This window comes from Brienomyrus brachyistius, chromosome 1 (genome assembly GCF_023856365.1).
Source record: "Brienomyrus brachyistius isolate T26 chromosome 1, BBRACH_0.4, whole genome shotgun sequence".
Classification (NCBI taxonomy): domain Eukaryota; kingdom Metazoa; phylum Chordata; class Actinopteri; order Osteoglossiformes; family Mormyridae; genus Brienomyrus; species Brienomyrus brachyistius.
In genome coordinates this window covers 12,041,358-12,060,251 of record NC_064533.1, presented here as the reverse complement: position 1 = coordinate 12,060,251, position 18,894 = coordinate 12,041,358, and the positions used below count along the sequence as shown (strand labels likewise).

Sequence of the window (18,894 nt, the reverse complement as noted above, 5' to 3'; positions counted from 1 at the left end):
TTCTTTATCGCGATTTCAGTACTTATCACTTCCAGGGTATACCAAAACAGTGGCATGTGATGTGATCTGCTAACCGACTTTAATAAGCATAAGGATGCACAGAATTTATGCAGGTAACTAAGCCCTGCAATTATATACAGTTTGTTGTTGTCAAAATATTATTAACTTAAATGGTCATTTTTGATTTTCTGAAGAAAAATTAATCTACATTAATCGACTGAATGATGAAATAGTCAATAGATTAATCCATAGAAAAATAGTTGCTAATGGCTGCCCTAGTACCCTGTGATGGGTTGGCGCCCCATCTTGGATTGGTTCCTATCTTGCCCGCATAATGTCCGGGATAGGCTGTAGACCCACTGCAACCCTGAAGTGGCTACAGTAAATAGGTGAATAGATGGGTCTAGTCTTTCACGTTTCTGCTGTGGCACTGTAGTTACGTGTAGGGTATGACAAGAACTTGTTTCACGAGTCACCTGCTCCCTGGTTTACTATCTGAAGCACTGTGATGTAGACATGTTACAACCTATATAGTTGCCTGGATTATAGAGGAGTTATGATGGGCTGGATTTTCCCTGTGATGCTTATGGTTCAAGGCCATATCTCTGGGTGTAGATGTTTGCCTATTAATACAGACAGATGTCTGTAATCATCTGCATCATGTTACCTAATAATAGAAACCTAACCTCTGTGGAATACCCCTGTAGAGGGAATGCTATCTTAATGGATTTCAAAATTCAGTTTTCATCGGTAAAATAGCTTGATTTGAATGATTCTTAAGTTCTTCTGACAACAGTTCAGATGTGATATCCCTATACTGTTACACAAAGAAAGCTGATAAATACCTAGCGTAACAGTGTTAACAAACAGCATGGTGGCCTGGCAAATACAAGAATTTTCATATACAAATACAATAGCAGTATGCTGAATTTCATTAAGAACTGGAATACATTTTGCCTTGGAGGGAAAAAGGCATGAAAAATATAGTGTAATATAATATTCCATGAAGAATGCTTCTTTGGCATTATGTGAGGTGAATAGACTCTGACTTTAAAATGTCACGGTTAACTTGCCTTTTCTTTCTGTTGTGTTGTGCTCACAAGAGTTCACGGTTTTGTTCATTATTTGTCACAGGAACTTAGCTTCTTAAATCTATCATTTCAGTAACTGATATCAAACTTAATGTGATTGAAAATGAAATTGTCATTAGTAGTTTCAGTTTGAGTAATCTACCGAAAGAAAGTACATTTATTTAGCAGATACTTTTGTCCAATGCAATGTACAAGTGACACAAACAGCGCATTACAAACATATGGCTGTCAAGGAGTCTGCTAGGCACAGATGCAGCTAGACCGAGCTAGTAAATGCCCTGGCAAAGGTGTAAGCACTACTGGAGCAAGAGCCACACAACCAATACAACCAGACAATGCAAGTATCTTATAAGAATAAGTTCAGTTAGTAGCAATGTGCAACATTAAGAACATTCAGGAAACATGCAGTGGTATTAGTAGAAGTATTTCTGGAACAGATTGGTCTTGGTATTTTTTGAAGGTGGAGGGGGAATTTGATGATTGGATGTAGTTTGGTAGTTCCACCTTTCCATTATGTCTGTAGAATGTAGGATTGCAATTGTCACAGTATGATGAACTCAGGAAATGCTATATTGTAGCAGTAGTTGTAGCAGTAGTTGTAGTGAGCCTTGAGGGAATGAAAACAATGGTTATTTTGGTTGAGCAAATGCTTTATTATCGCTGAAACTTGAAACATTCTTTTTATATGGAAGTATGTGCAAAAAGTGTCCCTTTTGAAAATAAAGTAGACAGCTGTACATCTCCCATATGAACAAAATAAATGAGGAGGCATAAAACGAGGAGCACAGAGCAATCTTTATTTATTAGCTAATAAATCACATCACTATCAAGCCAAGCATACATTATTACTCTAACAAAATGTCAATGAAACAATTCTTCTCAAGCTAAATATATGGTTATAATCCATAAAACATAACTAAATATACATTAATCATCTGTAATTAAACATGTTGGTTATACTATAAAGGTGAACATTAATATTTTTACATAATTACTAAGCCTTTTTAAAACATTCGTAAACGTGTTTTATTGATGTAAATACTTGCTCAAATGTTTTTTTTTTTTTTTTTCTGATCTCACTGATTTGAAGTGATATAAAAATGGCTGCAACAAATGCAAAATACCTCAAGCTTCATATTTTTAGTTTAGAGTGGACCAATGTATACCAAAATACCATGTTGCTGGATAGCAGCAATTTAAGTTGATGAATATCAGATATGGGATATTTAGGTAATGGAGTTTGCATGCTCTACCCATGTTCATGTGGGTTTCTGCCGGGGGCTCCAGTTTCCTCCCACGGTCCAAAAGCATGCAGGGCTGGTTGATTGGTAAGTCTAAATTGGCCGTGTGTCTGTGTGTCGTCTGTGTGTCTGTGTGTCTGTGTGTCTGTGTGTCTGTGTGTCTGTGTGTGTGTGTGTGTGTGTGTGTGTGTGTGTGTGTGTGTGTGTGTGTGTGTGTGTGTGTGTGTGTGTGTGTGTGTGTCCGACTGCCCGACTGCCCAGGGTTGATTCCCAGCCTTGCCTCTTGTTCCTGGGATGGGCTTTGGTCCCCCCCATGACCCCAATTGGGATTAAGTGTTTCTGGTAATGGATGAATTTTTAGATAAGTGTTGATCCAAAACCTAGAAATGGACGACCGGTATGAGTTCTGAAATCAAATTAAAATGAGAATGGATTTTTTTTTTCAGTCAGCGGATTCATTAGCACCAGTTCTTGCTAAACTGCTCGTAAAGCGATTGCTATTTTGCTGTTATTGTAGATAATATATGTTTGCCATAAAATTCAAGGTAGAAATTGGGCAAATGGAACAAATTGAGTTATGATACGCTGGAAGAGATTTCACATGACAGTCTGACAGCATTTTATGAGTGAATGGTTGCATTTTTTCTTCCAATTCCGATGATGTGCAAATGTACATGGAATGATAACCATCAATTTTCATACCGTGGCATACAGTGAAACCATGGTACCGTTGCAACCCTACTAGAGTGACATTTTTCATGTGGTGAAATGAATTTCAAGCAATGTTAGTTTAGTGAATGAAGAGGGCAAGATGGGACAAAGGAGCTTCTTGATGGAGATGGATGCCTGTCCATTAATGACTCTGAAAGCCAGCACCAAGGACTTGAATTTCATGCAAGAGCCTATAGGAAGCCAGTGAAGAGAGACAGGAAGGGGTGTGACATGAAAACATTTATGCTGATTGAACGCCAGACTTGTTGCTGCATTTACAAGGTTTTGACATCACAAGCTGGCAAACCTGATAGTAGAGTTGCAGTAGTCTAGTTGCAAGTTAACAAATGTCTGGACTAGAAGCTGAGCTGTATACTCAGAAAAACAAACATATTGTGCAGCCCTAGTATTGCTGGATGGCATCAGTGTAGTAAGGTTGGGGAAGCTGTGTGGTTGCATGATTAGACCTACAGGGACAATGTGAAGGGAGAAGAAGCGGGGAGCAAGGATAGATCCTTTGGGGACACTGGTTGTTACCTGATGTGATTTGGACACCATTGCACCCCAAATGGATGATCTGTCTGAGGATGAGTTAAACTAGCTCAGAGAGTAATAAATTACAAGTAAATTTATAAGTTAAAACAAGTCAATAGTATGAACTCTTGAAATCAAACAAGAGCAAAATTAGTAAATCGTTGGTGGTGTATATTGCAATATTTTAATTCCCAGTCAATCACTCAGGCAAACTTAACAGTCCCAGACTGGAAGAGTCATGCATTTGTAATTAAAAAAGCATCACATCTCAGCATATGTACACAGACAGGCAGATGGACAGTCAATTGATCCCAAAGGAAATTTTGTCTATTGTATTGTATTCCATTTCTTATCATAAATGTTTAAGTTGACCTTATCAGTGTTTCTTAACAGGTTTTCCCCTGTTGCCAATTAATTTATTAGGAATGGGCCGATTCACATTTGTCTGATTTCAATACAACAACAGACAACAGCATCACTAACACTTAGTGATAACACTGTATCACAAGCTGTAGCGAGTGTGCAAAAGAGCCCAAGCTGGTGACTCCCAAATTATCCATTGCTTTTTTTTCATATTACTTGCATTGTCTTGGCCAGTTGCATGCACTTCATCGAGTGGGATTTTCCACTAAATGTTACTCCACCTTTCAAAACTTTTTCCAAAGATTGCAAATTTTGCACATCTACTAGTTGGTGTAAAAAATGTAAAATACTTCTAGATCATCACTCTCTTATCTGATGTTCTTTCGCTCCTCGTACTGCAAAGAGTATGCTCATGTCAGCAGGTGGAAATCACTGCACCCACACCCACTGATTAGCAGAAAAACTGAGTGGTAGTGTTAGCGTTCAGCTTGAATGCCGCAGAAAACACATCTAAAATGGGAAAGAGCTGTAGTGCGACTGTGCGAACAGCTCCCATTTCGTGTTGAATATAACTTTTTAGACATGGCTAAAAACTTAAGTAAGCAAAGGATGTGAATCGTTCACATCTGGCTGATACCTGATCCGCCAAATAGGTTTGGATTGCTGCCGATACCGATCTGAATATCGGATCAGTGCCTTTCTAAAATTTATGGTCATTTTTTGGTCCTATTTCTGTTTAACTCAAAGTACTTTTACATGTTTTCTCTGGGTGGGATGTTCACAGGGCCATTGGGGTAGGGTGGGATTGGGAGGAAAGCTGCCATTTCCTTGGCAACCAGCTGTTTGCACTCGTTTGCACATTCTGGAATATACTGAACAATCAAAGCTCAACGAGTGTGATTAACTCAACACAAGACCCCCTTCAAGGGAGAGCCGCCATTTAATCTGGCTTTAATTCTGAAATGGGGACTGGAGCAAGTGGAACAGTGGCTTTGAAGTGGTGCATGTAAATGAATTTGCCATACATTTCAGTGTGTCTTTGGAGATGTGTGTGTCTATGTATTATTGGAATGAATAACAATGTACTATCCTTTTAACATGTAGCAGTCTAAATGTAATTTTTCAGCGGATGAATCATACTGGAATATGTAATTCTACAATTCGTATAACCTGGAGTTGTTCAAAATCAGTTGTTTATTTTTTCCATGTACAGTCTAGGTTTGGATGGTATCCAGTTTTTCATAGACATAATAATACAGCACTAAACAGTATTTTGATGGCATTTCAAAAGCAATGGTATTCTGGTATTTTGAAATCTTGGCAATAAAATTGACCTAGCTGGGGAGGGGCTACACTGCAGTATTGCCGCGATACTTTCCATGTCTCTAGATTCTGTACCTTTTGAGTTTTGCTCTATCTAATCTAAATTAATGGTGCAGAGAGCAGACTTGTAATTTTACCTTTGGATTTAGCTAAATATAAATCTTCTAAATCATGCAAAGAGATCCCAAATTTAGCCTATCTCTCTATCATTACCTTCCTGAAAATGATACCGAAACTGAACTGAATGAAGAAAGCTATACTCGACACCATGTTGTGTTTCTTCCCCGAATCCATTCAGTGTCTGTAATTATTCTGTAACTGAATGTCCTGGAGGAATAGGAAGTTTTTCCTAGGCATGAGCAGTGTTGGATGGCAGGCCTTCTTTGCTGTACTCAGACTACAGAATAGCTCTGCAAGGATGCTTGCTGATATTGATCCCTGCGCCCTACTAAGAAGAAACCAGTGCTGTGAAAAAGATACCTAGAGCATCCAACCAACCCCTAAAATGAATAATTCAATTTGGAGGGATAAGTGACAAGCTGATAAAGCCAAGCTGCATGTGCCAGAATAAACAGCGAACAGTACACAGAACATCACCACTCTTAATTGTACTTTTAATTCCAGCTATTGCTCACCTCAAACATTTGGCACTGTTAGTTCTCCCATGCTCGTAAATGGTGCCTCCTCTATCGTATTGTATTTGTATTGGATTGTATTTCTTCCGTTTGGCATCTTTCAAATGTGGGTTTTTCTTAAAGTTGCTTGTGTATTTGTTGGGTCATCTTGGTTTGATTTAAGACTGTCTGGTCTGTGTACTTTGAAGCATAATCTGGAAGCAGTTATGGGATGAATTATTAATTTTACCAGATGGCAAAGAAAACAGACTGCCCTTGATAGCATCTGAGGTATAAATGCTTTTGTGAGGTTTTTTTTGCATTAATTGTTTATTAACTGCTATCTTCTTAAAACTTGTGTCCGTGACTTAAAATAGAGGTCTGTTTTTGGTGGCTGTATCTGCTGGATCAGTTCAGTAGACTGCCTAGATCACCTGACCTATGACGGGGTTATCTTCTGTGTGTGTATATGTGTGTGTCATCTGTGCTAGAGCTTCTTCCCTCTAATTCTGTCACACCCACTGTTGCAGAGAGACAGTTTGTCTGAATATGCATTCATTTGTGTATCAGATGCATGAAGTGAAAAATCATGGTCAGCCAGTACTAATTTGGGGTTTAACAACCTTCAATAGCCCAACAGGGATATAACACTGCCGACCAGCAACCTTCCAGTCAGGACCACCCACAAAGCCACACACTGCCATGCTACCCACCCATCCTGCATTAGTGTGTGCTTCTCTCCCCCCCACTAAATCCGTTTTGTTTCAGGGACTATTAATCTCCCCCTTGGTATAGCAGAGGACCTTACGTCTTGTGTGAAGGTGTAATTTTGGGTACACTCCTGCGCATGGTCACATGTTACTCATAGCAGTTGGAGGTAGGGCTGTCAGGATAACCTCAATATTGCAATATCACGATATTAACAAGCTAACCAGAGGGGATGGCAAGCAAATGCAATGTTCGTGTTTGTTTGTTTTTTCCCCTTGTTTTTCATGAGGCTGTGCCCGTCTTGCTTTCCACTTCAGTGTGTGTGTATTGAATGTTAACTCATTTTCATTATGAATTTAAGTGTGTAATTTATCTTGCCAACTGTATGCATGGTGGCTGCTAAGATTTCTCCATATAACCAGTACTTACTACTCAAGGACCATGGGCTAAATTGGGCAAACCCAAAAAAACTATGCCTTTCTAAACATGTTTAATTTCTGCCCAAAATGATTCTGTGGTTTGTTTTGGCATTAAAAGCATGTTGTGTAGCCTAGCATAATAATTTCAAAGATATAACCATTGATAGCGCTCGATGATAATCTTGGCTAGATCGCTTCATTTTGGCTGGCGTTGAAAGCTGTGATTCTTGTGCATACAGAGTCGAACCCTTAGAGGTACCAACACCGATGTCAGCATACATTGAGTGGTGCCTTGTTATTTATGTAAACAAACTAGAAGTGCACATTTCGACTGGTGTCTATACTGAAATATTATAAAAAAAACAAATGTTTATTGACCTTATGATCAGAAAATGATTTAAGAATGATACATTTATTTTTTTCATAATGTAATCACTTTCGGACTTTTTTATTTTGCAATAACATTGGATTATTATTATAATTTTTTTTTACATTTATGACCAACTTCTGGAATCTCATAGGCCCTCGAACACTGATATTTACAAACAAACAATATACCTAATAATAGCTTGACAATAAAACTTATTCATATAGCATTTGTTTATATAAATTAAGTAATTTGCAAAGAGAGTGCAAAAAAGGCAATAATACCGCATATCACGATATTGAACCACTCTCAGTTCACTGCAGGGACATTCTTTCACCACCACAGCCCTAGTCAGAGCTCTAATCAGTCATTTTAAAAATGTCAGCAGCATTATTGGTTTGCTGCAGTGGTAATTTTCAGTCTATAAGGTCTTGAGTACCATTTATATAAAATACCCCACAAGTCAGTCCTGTTATTTCATTCCTCCTCTTAGACAGATGTGCCTTGTATATGTTTTTTTAACAACTCTCCCGTAGAGCTAAAAGAATAATTTAACTTTTTGAATAAGGTCTAGGCATTTTTCTTGTCTTTGCTGCTTTCTGCAGTGACACCATTGAGTAAAGGGAAGTGGGGGAGGTCCTTCTGCTTCTGTGCCCCTACTGACAGCTTCTGTGGCTTTTCTGTAGCTGGGAATCTTGAATTCTTCAGTTGGTACAAACCACTTTACAGACTTTGCTAGATCTTTGGACCAAGTTGTAAAATAGGCTTGCGGCTGCCGTTTTTGTGTGTCTATTGGTCTGTCTGTTTATTCCCATTCTGCAGTCTCTGGGTAACCAGTGGAAACATAGTGAGGTTCTCAGTGCATCAGTGGTACATAACTTAAGCCCACACCTCTTGTTCAGCAAGGGCCATTTTCCTTCTAGCAAAGTCCGCAGTGGAAAGTGTTGAAGTAGCCCCCTTGCTGTACTCTGAAAATTGTCAAAATTGTCCTGTCTTAATGCATTTGGAGACTGTATCCAGGAATATGTGCCAGGCCACTGTAATCTAGGAAGCTACTGTGTGTGTTTGGGTAAATTACAGAAGCTTAATATGAATTTTAAAAGCAGTAGTAGTTTTGGCTTTGCCGTTGCTGACTGATATCTGCCAGAAATGTGTCATTACAGTGAGGCATTTGAAAGCTTGGATGGTTATAAATTGCTTCATTACCTGAAAGCCTCTGATACTGAAGTTATGTTTTTAATCAGTAAATACATTTAGAATCTCAGGGTTTTCTTAAGATTTTTGGTGCAGTTTACTTTTTCCAGCTCGTCTGTCCTTTTCTTTTAAAAAAAGAAACTTCTGTTGGCGTCTGTTTGGTATTGTACATGTTATGTTTTCAAACAGCTACACCAATGAAATTCTCAATGAATTTTGACAATGGGGGACGGGGCACCTTGCATTCTGGGCTTCATGCAAAATTCACTCCTTACACTTTGGAGTGGCCCCATCAATGATGGGCAATAGGGCGGTATTTTATTGTAACCAGTTACAGTTCTATTCACGGTGCACTTTTTGTAGGTGTCATAAAAATTGTGTTTATTTAGCAGGGGCTTTTGTCCAAAGAGACGTATGCAAAGCAAATGTAAGGCAAGAAGCACATTACAAACATGCATGATTTGAAGGAGTTCTCTAAGCATAAGTGCAGCTAAGCTGAGCTCCCAGTGAATGGCCAGTTACAACTGCGCTACTGAACACAATTTTTATAACAACCAAACAGACTAGCAAGCACCTATAACTCGATGCCTGCCTGTGGGGAGGCTGCAACTGTACTATAACAAAAACAGATCGATATGAAACAAAGCAATTTCAGCCCGCATGACATCTCAGCGCTGTCGTTGTGTCTCATTTCTTTGTCAATTATCTGTCTCAGTGGATCTAAATTTAGTGGCCAGATCTTCAACTAAAAACTATTTGATCTTTTTAAAATGGTTAATCAACATTACTCCATGCATTACAAGAAAAGGTCTATATTGTGCATCGTGATTTGAACCAAAAAAATTGTGACATAACATTTCGGTCATATTACCCACCGCTAGACACCATAACAACAGGAAGCACCATGTTATGCTTTTGCTCTCCTAATATTGTTTCCATCACTTTTGTCAAGTTGTCATCATCATAGTCCTTTTGCCTGTTTCAACATTAACCTTGCTGTTCGTACTTACTGTGTATTGTTGGCCATTTCCAGACTCCAACACTAACCTCTAGATGACAGCACTTCTGCATACCTGTGTGTTGCAACAGAATTGAAGCTGTGAGCAGAGTGGCCAATTTTGAGCAGAGGGTATGCAGTGCTGCTTATTGGAGTGATTAGCTTGTCCCTTCCCAGCTGCCTACTATGCTTATCATGGGACTTAACCAAACCTCTCCGGGGTTTAATTTGCAGCATTGGCAGCTGGCCACACTGAGGAAAGGAGGCGTATCATCTGGGCATCTGTTTTGCAGGCTGCCCTGCACCTCAGGGCAATAGAACAGGAGGGGGGCTGATGAACGGCTCTGGGCCAGGATGATAGGCACACAGACCGTTTCCCTTGAGGCTGGCCTATGGATGGCTGGGGGCTTGGAGAGGGCAGCACTTGGTGGGGACACTTTGAAAAGGAAATATATACACAGTGAATGCAAAAGCAAAAGTATCCTGTCTGTGAGAGCCCTGCACTTGTGTTTACATTCAGCACATGCACTTAAATATTGTTGGACCTGCACAGTGTCCTCATACACACAGGTTTAACACAGTTATGGTTGTCACGGTAAAGTGAGTTCAACAGATTCCTGTGCCTATACAAAATGCATCTTGCATGGTGTTCAGTGGCTAGCAGGCCAAGGTTATACATGCACCCTTCAGTCTTAGACACTTTACATACAGTGTCAGTATGCGGTTAATCACATGAAATGCTACATCCTTTTTTTAACGTTTGTATTTCAACTTTATGGTAGTATTTATTAGTGGTATTTCATTTTGACCTTGGGAGTTCAAGAGAGAAACTGATTTCGTGTGGTATGTCTGGTGTTTTCAATTAAACTGTAAAGTCCTTGTAAAAATAAAAGCTATAAAACTTGCAACCTTCCCATAAATTGGCTGTTTCATTCCCAAGACACGGATGAAACGAACAACTTCAAAAACTGTCAAGCAAACGTGATTTAAAGAACAGCTGAAATTGGTGACCTCAGAACGTTTTTTTTTTCCTGTGTTGAAGGACAAAGACTCCCCTAAAAATCTTGCCTGCTTCGGAAGGGGTCCTGCAGATGTGCAGAACTGCCTGCCACAGCAGCACAAAAATCGAAAAGAAAATGAAACAAGTTGCTTCATCTGCAAGCTTACTGGGGAAGATTTTTAAAGTTTTTATTTTTTTTTTATTTTTTTTTTTTATTATTATTATTATTTTTTATTTTATTTTTTTAGCACTCAGCTGTGGATGTTCACTCAGCAAACCAAAGGTGCCTCCCTGAATTCTAGATGGAGTGCTAATTATATCAGTGACCACAAGTAACTGCTGTCTGCGTGAACTATGAACTGTGCCAGGCCTTGAGTGACACCGCAGGTTCCTGCGTCTGAGTCAGCTGGCAGATTAGCAGTAGGGATCGCTGCAGTGCAACACAGTAGTCTGACCTTTCGTGTGCGACTGGAGTTTGAACACAGGGGCTGTTCTCCTGACTGAATTCCTTTTCCCAGCTCATCTCTGGTCCTCCACTCAATAAAGAATAGCTCACATTCATTCATTTTTGTATTTGTGCTAGTGTAAGTTTACTAGGTCTTAAATAAAGTGTGGAGCTACATGTGTTGTGTGTTCAGTGCCGACACTCCAAAAAAGAAAGGGGGGGGGGGGGGATTAATCTGACACACATGGGTGAAGTCTGACCATTTACCAGCGGCAGCTCTGGTTTCTCACAGGGGTGGGGAGTGCTGCAATTTCACCTTCCTTCTGCCGGAAAATGGCCGATTATAAAGATGAGGCCACCAGTATGGAGGGCGTGTCTGGAATCTCCCCGTGAGCGTAGCCCCTCTTCTTTGCTGGAATGTCTGTGGCTGTAGCATGCCTTTGAGGAGGTTTGTCTTTTGTCTGCATTTGTGAAATGGTTGTGGTGCTTGCAGCAGAAGCATGTGTGTTGTGCTCATGCAACGTCCACGTGTGGGCGGAGCATTTAACATAACACTGTAGGAAAGGACACGCTTGACTTTCAATGTTAGGATAAAAGCCAGCCTAAGGAAATGTATTCTGCAGTGGTGCTGGCCGATGCATGAAAAACGTATCTACATTTATTTTTAAAATATCAGTTAAATGATATTATCAAGAAGCACTCAGGATCAGTAGTCACTTTTTGATATCTTATCCCTATAATTATTTAGGTGTTCCTATTTAAAATGTAAAAAAAAAAATAATAATAAAAAATCAGTCTTTGTATTTATTAATCACTATATCGGGTCCATTCATCACTAGTTAGAGTATGTAAATGACAGCAATTGAATGTGAAGCTCATACGTGAACATTCAAATGCTAATTAAAATTTGCCCATAATGAAATCTGGAAAACCAAGGGGTGGTGTTTGCATTTGTTAAGATGTATTACTAAATTTTGAATATAAATGTAACTTTTCTGCTGTGTCAGAGTTGAGGCTTAAATCTGAACTTGCTCTCTGGATTACCTTCCTGGTATTTGTGCTTCAAGAAATTTTTGGGTTACAGATGTGCAGATCGATTCTGAAATATCAGTTCTTTCCATATGAATATTTTCATTTTGAGAATCGATTCTGGTAGTTGGGTGTTAGTAGTTCCTGTCCTGCTTCCTATAGTAACATTAACAGGCTGGGCGATTTATAATGAGGGGAAAGGGGAAGGGGCCCCAATGCTTGGGAAATGGAAGGATCAATCCACCTGCCCTGTAATTATTAATAAATACTTTATAAAAAATACATTATCTGAAAAATAAATAGTACACATTGTCCTCCATAATCTCTTGCTTAAATCAAACGTTTTTCAAGACCTCTCAAAAGAACTTGTTTGTTTGTTCCATTAATATAAAGTATTAATATACTTTTCCTCCTCCTATGTCTTCTTAGGGGGGTTTGGAAATGTCTGAAAATATGTGACAAGATTTATATTTTCAAGAATAAATACAGGCCGCTGAATTTTATTTCATGGTACCCAATGGTCTGCCCACCACAAAACTAATTAAAAGCCATTTACAAATGGTTAATGGTTCTTTATAATTATATTTCTCTCTCTAAAGTTTAGGTTATAGTCTGTGATGGCCGCTCTCTCCTATTAATGAAAGGAGCTGCATAGAAGGGATTCGAAGCTAGATTATCTTTCAGCAATTTCCTTATCTTGAACGGGAATTGACTGGTAGGCACCTGTCTTGTTTGACCATTCACATATGTTGGGAAGCTCGAAATTGGTACACATTCTGGCTGCTGATTGGAAGATAGAAATTTAAGTGATGTAATTGAATTTCCAAACGTATAAGAATAGTGAACACAGTATTACTGCAATGGGCAATCATTGTGAAACACTGCACTATAAAAGCCAATGCTTTCTTTAAAAAAATGCAGGAAACTTGGGGCTAGAAGGCTGAAATGATGGTCAAATCAAAAATCATTCTGTTACTTCGCTTTGTCTATATCCTAAGCCTACTTCTACAACAAAGATAATAATCGCCGAGCTGTTAATGTCAGATATTGACCTGCTTGCTTGTCTGCTGTCATCAATTACAGATGTCGTCGTCATATTTTCTAGCCCTACTCAGCAGTAAATATTCATTCTTTGCCCACCACCTCCAACACATATTGTGTATTCCGAATGGAATCATGCATCAATGACCAACCACCAAAAAGCTTATAATCCTGCTAAAAAGATATATTTTTTTATTTGGGAAATTAAATATATTGGCAATTTCTTTGCAATCTTTTCATGTATCTAAACTCAAAGTGCTGCTGCTTTGGAAATCATTATTAAAAGGAGGAAAATTAAATAGCTGCAATTATTTTTCATTACAATTATCTAACAGGTTAACACAGTAAAATGACTTCAGGCAACAGTTTGGTTTCATCTGGTAAACACTGATTGCTGAAATTCTTAGCATTTCATGCAATATTTATATAAGCTCAGCTGGAAGGAAGCGGTGAGATAAGGTTTGAAATTGGTACAATGGACTGAATTTTTATTGCATTGTAATACAAATTAAGGTAGGATTAAAAAAGACATTGTCATTTAAAGAAGGTAGCTACATGCATAGCGATTCCCCCAAACACCATTCTTTTAATTGCCTACCAGCGACACTTTCTGATGATGGTATTTAATTGAAATCTTTCAGAGCTTCTTATATTGCACAGTAGAACTCTAAAGCTTTTTGAATTGATAGAAATGTTTAATTATGTGAAAATAAATGCACAGTATAGTGAGCAGTGGGGGCAGCATAGCATTTATTGCAAGATGGTTTTGCTGCTTATTATGAATATCATGGTGGCAGGGTTAGAAACGTATGAGTATGTAGTAGTTTTTTTCCTGTGTTTCTTAATCTCAGGACTTTACTCTTGCTTTCCGGCCTCATTGTTTACGAGTCTTCAATCTGAAGGAAACTGCAGGCTGTGCTGTTCATATACAAAGCCCTACTGCAATAGCACAATGCATCCAGCAAAGCCGCAGTATAAATATCACCAGGCAATCACAGTAACTAGGTTTTCTTTGACGTCATAAATCTAATGCTGCCACTTTGCTTTTAGTGTTTTGGAATATTGGAGTATTGTAAAATGTGATGGTTTTATTTTGAGCCACCAAAGCATTCCTCCTTTTTCTGCCTTTTTTCCTGACTGAGAAAATGGGAATATGCTGGTCCAGAAATGAGCAGCCTGGTGACCAATGAGCTAATCAGTCATTGGATAAGCCTGACAGAACATCATGCTGTTATTTGGCAGCACAGCACTGTGCTTTTGCTCTGCGTCCCAACGAATGTAGGGCTGTACTAATGAAGTGTGCCAGTATTTTATATATATATAAAAGGCCCTACAGAGGGCATATATATGTACATGTATATAAATGTATATATGTGTCCCGATTCTGTGCCTTTTGTGATCGTAACCCTGGAACTGCAACACTGGCGTTCTTTCACCGTTTTCACTGTTCCCCCAACAAAATGTTAAGTGCTACTGAACACTTTAAAGTGCACTAAAGATAAATATTTTGAAATATATGGGTTAAGCTGTAGCATATCCTGAAAGGAACAAAATAAAAATGGATAGTTCTCTTTAAAGTATCATACAAAAAAATCCTGTTTACGGAGCGGCTCAAAATAGAGATGAAATTGATATGTGTTTTTTAAGAGTAATGTTGACAAGCCAGCATGGCTGCTGTCTAAACAAGCTGCTTTCTACAACACCTTCATTTATATTTCATATTTTATAAGCAGTATTATTAGAACTTGAAATCACGCTTTTCACCGTAATACCACAGAAAAGTAAATGTGTTAAATATTATTTAGGAACTGCGTTGAGTTGGCGCCCCATCCTGGGTTGTTCCCTTCCTTCTGCCTAAGATGGATGGATGGATGGATGGATGGATGGATGGATGGATTATTTAGGAAAATGGAAATAATAGTTGGTGACTTTGGATATAAAAGGATTATAACTGTTTTGCTGTGGAAAACCTAAAACGCATAGGAATTTGGTTGTTTGGCTTCCTTAGATGTGGCCCGTGTGGTCTTCCTGTGCGACAGTATTTTGCCCTTAAGACGCTCTTATAAGCAGTGTGTAATAGGACTGTTAGGATGCAAGAACTTTGTCAAGGGTAACATTTCAATTGACGTGGTACTAATAGACTCTACAGCTATGATGACATACTATGATGGAATAAATCAGGTATGTTTCTTCTGGCAGTTGTGGCTGATAAGTTATATCTGAACACCGAAGCAAGGATTTCTTACACGTCTTTTTATCTGAAGATCGGGAGGAGCTGACAATGTTAGATGGTATGACTGCAAGGTTTATGCCATCAATTAATCAATTACCTTGTGTGGATTTGACAAGGAGTTGACTTCGATTATGGTCAGCAGTGGCACAGTTGGTGCAATCTTGGAAATATTGGGACGAATCTGAGGTTCCCCACAGTTTTTGGGGGAACCCAGCAGGCTGTAAGGGAGAGATTTATTTTTGGGAGTACTTGTATCTAAGGGCATCCAAGCTAGTTGTTAGGGTGGAACAAGGAACTTTAACAGTAGTGTTAAAGCTTCCACAGTGTTTTAATGGCGTGGGCCTCACATCATCAGGGAAATGATAGCATTCACTTGACAGTTTTGACTCCTTCCAGGTGAAGAGGACCTACTCCCATGGGACATACCGAGCTGGTGCCATGCGGCAGATCAGCCTGGTGGGTGCTGTGGATGAAGAGGCAGGTGATTTCTTCCCAGAGTTCCTTAACATGCTCGAGGAATCGCCCTTCTTAAAAGTAAGTCCCTACAGCAGGGGGTTAAGTCAGTTTTGGATAATGCTTCTAGATGAGCAAGAAGCCAGTACTGTGCTGTGGAAGCAAATGAGTCTCTACTGGAATCACATATGCCAGACTTGGATAGCAGCTGTTCTTGGGTGAATATTTTACGTTGGAACTTACTTGCGCTGGAATGTAATGAGGTCGGTCCCCCAAGTTGCAAAATCTGTGTGACTCAAGTGACTGCCAAAAATATAAACGCGCAAAAGTTTGACGTAACACCTCCACCGATGACAGAAATAAAACAGGCAAAACAGTTTATAACTGCTATAACTCGAAATGCAGCCACCTTGTCAGACAGAAAGAAGCAGAACTCTAGGATGACCTCCCGTGTATAAAAAACTATTTTGCTTATATGTTTGTGTACAGACCCTAACCCCTGGTTTGTCAATGAATGCAGTAACACTTGGCATTGACTGACACTGACCCCTTCCTACCATGTGTCCAGCTCACACTGCCTTGGGGCAGTTTATCCAGCCTGAAGCTGCACAGCCCCACGGATAGCGACGACGGCCCCATCATGTGGGTGCGCCCGGGAGAGCAAATGATCCCCGTGGCCGACATGCCAAAGTCCCCTTTCAAGAGGAAAAGGTAAGAAACAGGTCCCAGTTATCTTCTGAGTGATGGGCACTGAAACCATTTTTAGGTAAACATCTGTCATTTTCCATTAAACACACTGATGGCCCTAATTTCAAGTAAGGGAGGATGCTGGAATTTAACACATTGTCAAAAGACGCAAGGTGTGGTCTCTCCTCTTAATGGTCAGCTTAAGGGCCTAGTTGGGTGTAGGTACTGTAATGCTTTTTGGAATCAGTTAGAAACTGATGGCACACTTCCTAACTGTGGGGATCTTTGAACTCACATTTTAACCAGTAGCACTAACCTCTGTTAAGCTATCCCCCCTCCCCCAAAGGTTCAGTGGCAGCTTGTGTGAAGTATATCGCTGCTCCTCAGGTCGACCAATGAAATAAAGAACCTCCAGTACCTACCTCGGGCCAGTGAGCCACGTGAGATGCTCTTTGAAGACCGAACACGGGCTCACGCTGACCACATCGGCCAGGGGTTCGATCGACGAACGACTGCAGCTGTAGGCATGCTGAAGGCTGTGTGCTGCGGGGAGAGGTGGGTCTGCAGCTCATGCACACGCCTAACCTGTGCAAATTAATTTGTGTTTGTTTGCACATCCAAGTGATGTCATATAGAAATGCTCCATGCATCCAACTCTCTCTATTACTTGCAAATCTCAGCACCACTTATTAGCATCTGGGCCAAGTAGTGGTATAACACAGTTATTGTATCTGCACTTGTTTTTGTATAAGGATGACTTAATTCAATTTATAATTAATTACCACTTGCTGCAAGGGTCAGTCAGTGTAAAGTCTTTCTATGTAAAGTGCAAGTGTGGTATTTCATGAAAATGCATGAGGAAAGCAACTATTTTGTGTACTTTGCTTGCCCTACACAGTGTGGACACCCCTCGGATAACCAAAGACGTGATCTGCTTCCATGCGGGGGATTTCCTGGATGTGGTGCAGAGGCTACAGCTGGACTTGTATGAGCCTCCACTGTCACAGGTGAGCCCAGCTCTGTGCTGCCACCTGATGGTCGAGAACCAGAACTGTACCTGTAAGAGCAGCAAAAGGAAGACGTCCCATGAACCACGTCCCGCAATCTTTGTTTGCAGTATTCCCACACAGGAGTGCATCAGAAGACATCCTAAATGATGCTGATGGATTGTAATGTTCAACCACCCTGCGATAAAAAAAAAAAAAACTCTGTGTGTTTGTGTATATATATGACTTTTGCCAAAACTGTCTCCCTGTCTCCTGCAGTGTGTGCAGTGGGTGGATGATGCCAAGCTAAACCAGCTGCGGCGAGAAGGCATTCGCTATGCGCGCGTCCAGCTCTACGACAACGACATCTACTACATCCCGCGCAATGTGGTGCACCAGTTCAAGACTGTGTCAGCCGTCTGCAGCCTGGCCTGGCACGTGCGCTTGAAACAGTACCATCAGGAGGCTGAGACAGAGGGGACGGAAGGGGCCGAGGATGGGATTGAGGCAGCCAGCACCAAGCAGGAGTCCTCTAGAGACGATAGGCAACCGCTTCCCAGCGTCAAAACGGAGCCAATAGACTTTGCTCCTGATGGGCTTCCAACGCGGACATCTTTGGGGCCCGAGAATAGGCCAGAACCACACTACCAGTACCACTGGCACTGTCCTCCCACAGGCCCTACAGAGGGCAGGACGTGGCCCACCCCGGCCCTCGCTGAGGCGCCTGAGGACACATTGTACCCAAAGCCTTCTGAGTCCCGCCTCCCCAAACATCCGCTGCACGAGCAGCCGAAAGACTTTTTATACTGATTTGTACATAGCATTTTTAAATCGCTAATTTCCCTCACTGTTTTGTTTTAACAATCAGAAAAGAACAAACAGACAAGAAAACCACACAGAAAACCCCGAGGTATGAAAATGCCGTATGGACCATGTGAACCCCCCCACAGGGCACAGGTTCGGCCCGTGCTCCTATCTGTCGAACGAATACACGGCAAATGTAGCTTCTTACATTCCTCAGTGCCTGTCTGTAACTGTGAATGCTCCGAGCACTAAGGGCCAGCCACACTGTTACATACCAGGATGGAAATCAACCGGTCCTCAGATAATATATTTTTAAGTTGGAGATTATACATAGACTAGAGCTGACATGAACACATACAGTATATTTTTTGTAAGAGACAGAATTCTTTTAATGACTACAGCCTTTTTCCATAGAGCTTATTTATATTTTTTGTTCTCATTTTAAATGTCAGCACTGTAGTGTAAATAACTTTTTAAAAAACAAAAAGACAAAACTTGTAGTGTGATTTCTACATCAATGGGAGCCTCATAATAAAGGTTCGCTTTACTGGGTTGGTGGTGTTCAGTGCAGTGCCGCCCGACTTCTGTGTACATGTTTACAAAAGAGGATTTTCCTGCATCCATTTCAAAGGTTTTGTGAAGCTTTCCAGTGCA

General features: G+C 40.3%; 1 protein-coding gene across 1 annotated transcript in view; it reads left to right on the top strand.

Annotated features, from left to right (window-relative positions):
- LOC125751370 (lysine-specific demethylase RSBN1L-like) overlaps positions 1 to 18,792 on the top strand; it is a 32,811-nt gene extending 14,019 nt beyond the window's left edge. The window contains exons 4-8 of the mRNA XM_049030080.1: positions 15,707 to 15,844; positions 16,332 to 16,474; positions 16,838 to 17,005; positions 17,349 to 17,457; positions 17,716 to 18,792. Coding sequence (XP_048886037.1) covers positions 15,707 to 15,844; positions 16,332 to 16,474; positions 16,838 to 17,005; positions 17,349 to 17,457; positions 17,716 to 18,246 — 1,089 coding nt within the window. The 3' untranslated portion in view covers positions 18,247 to 18,792. The remainder of the gene's footprint in view (positions 1 to 15,706; positions 15,845 to 16,331; positions 16,475 to 16,837; positions 17,006 to 17,348; positions 17,458 to 17,715) is intronic.
- The last annotated feature ends 102 nt before the right edge of the window (positions 18,793 to 18,894 follow it).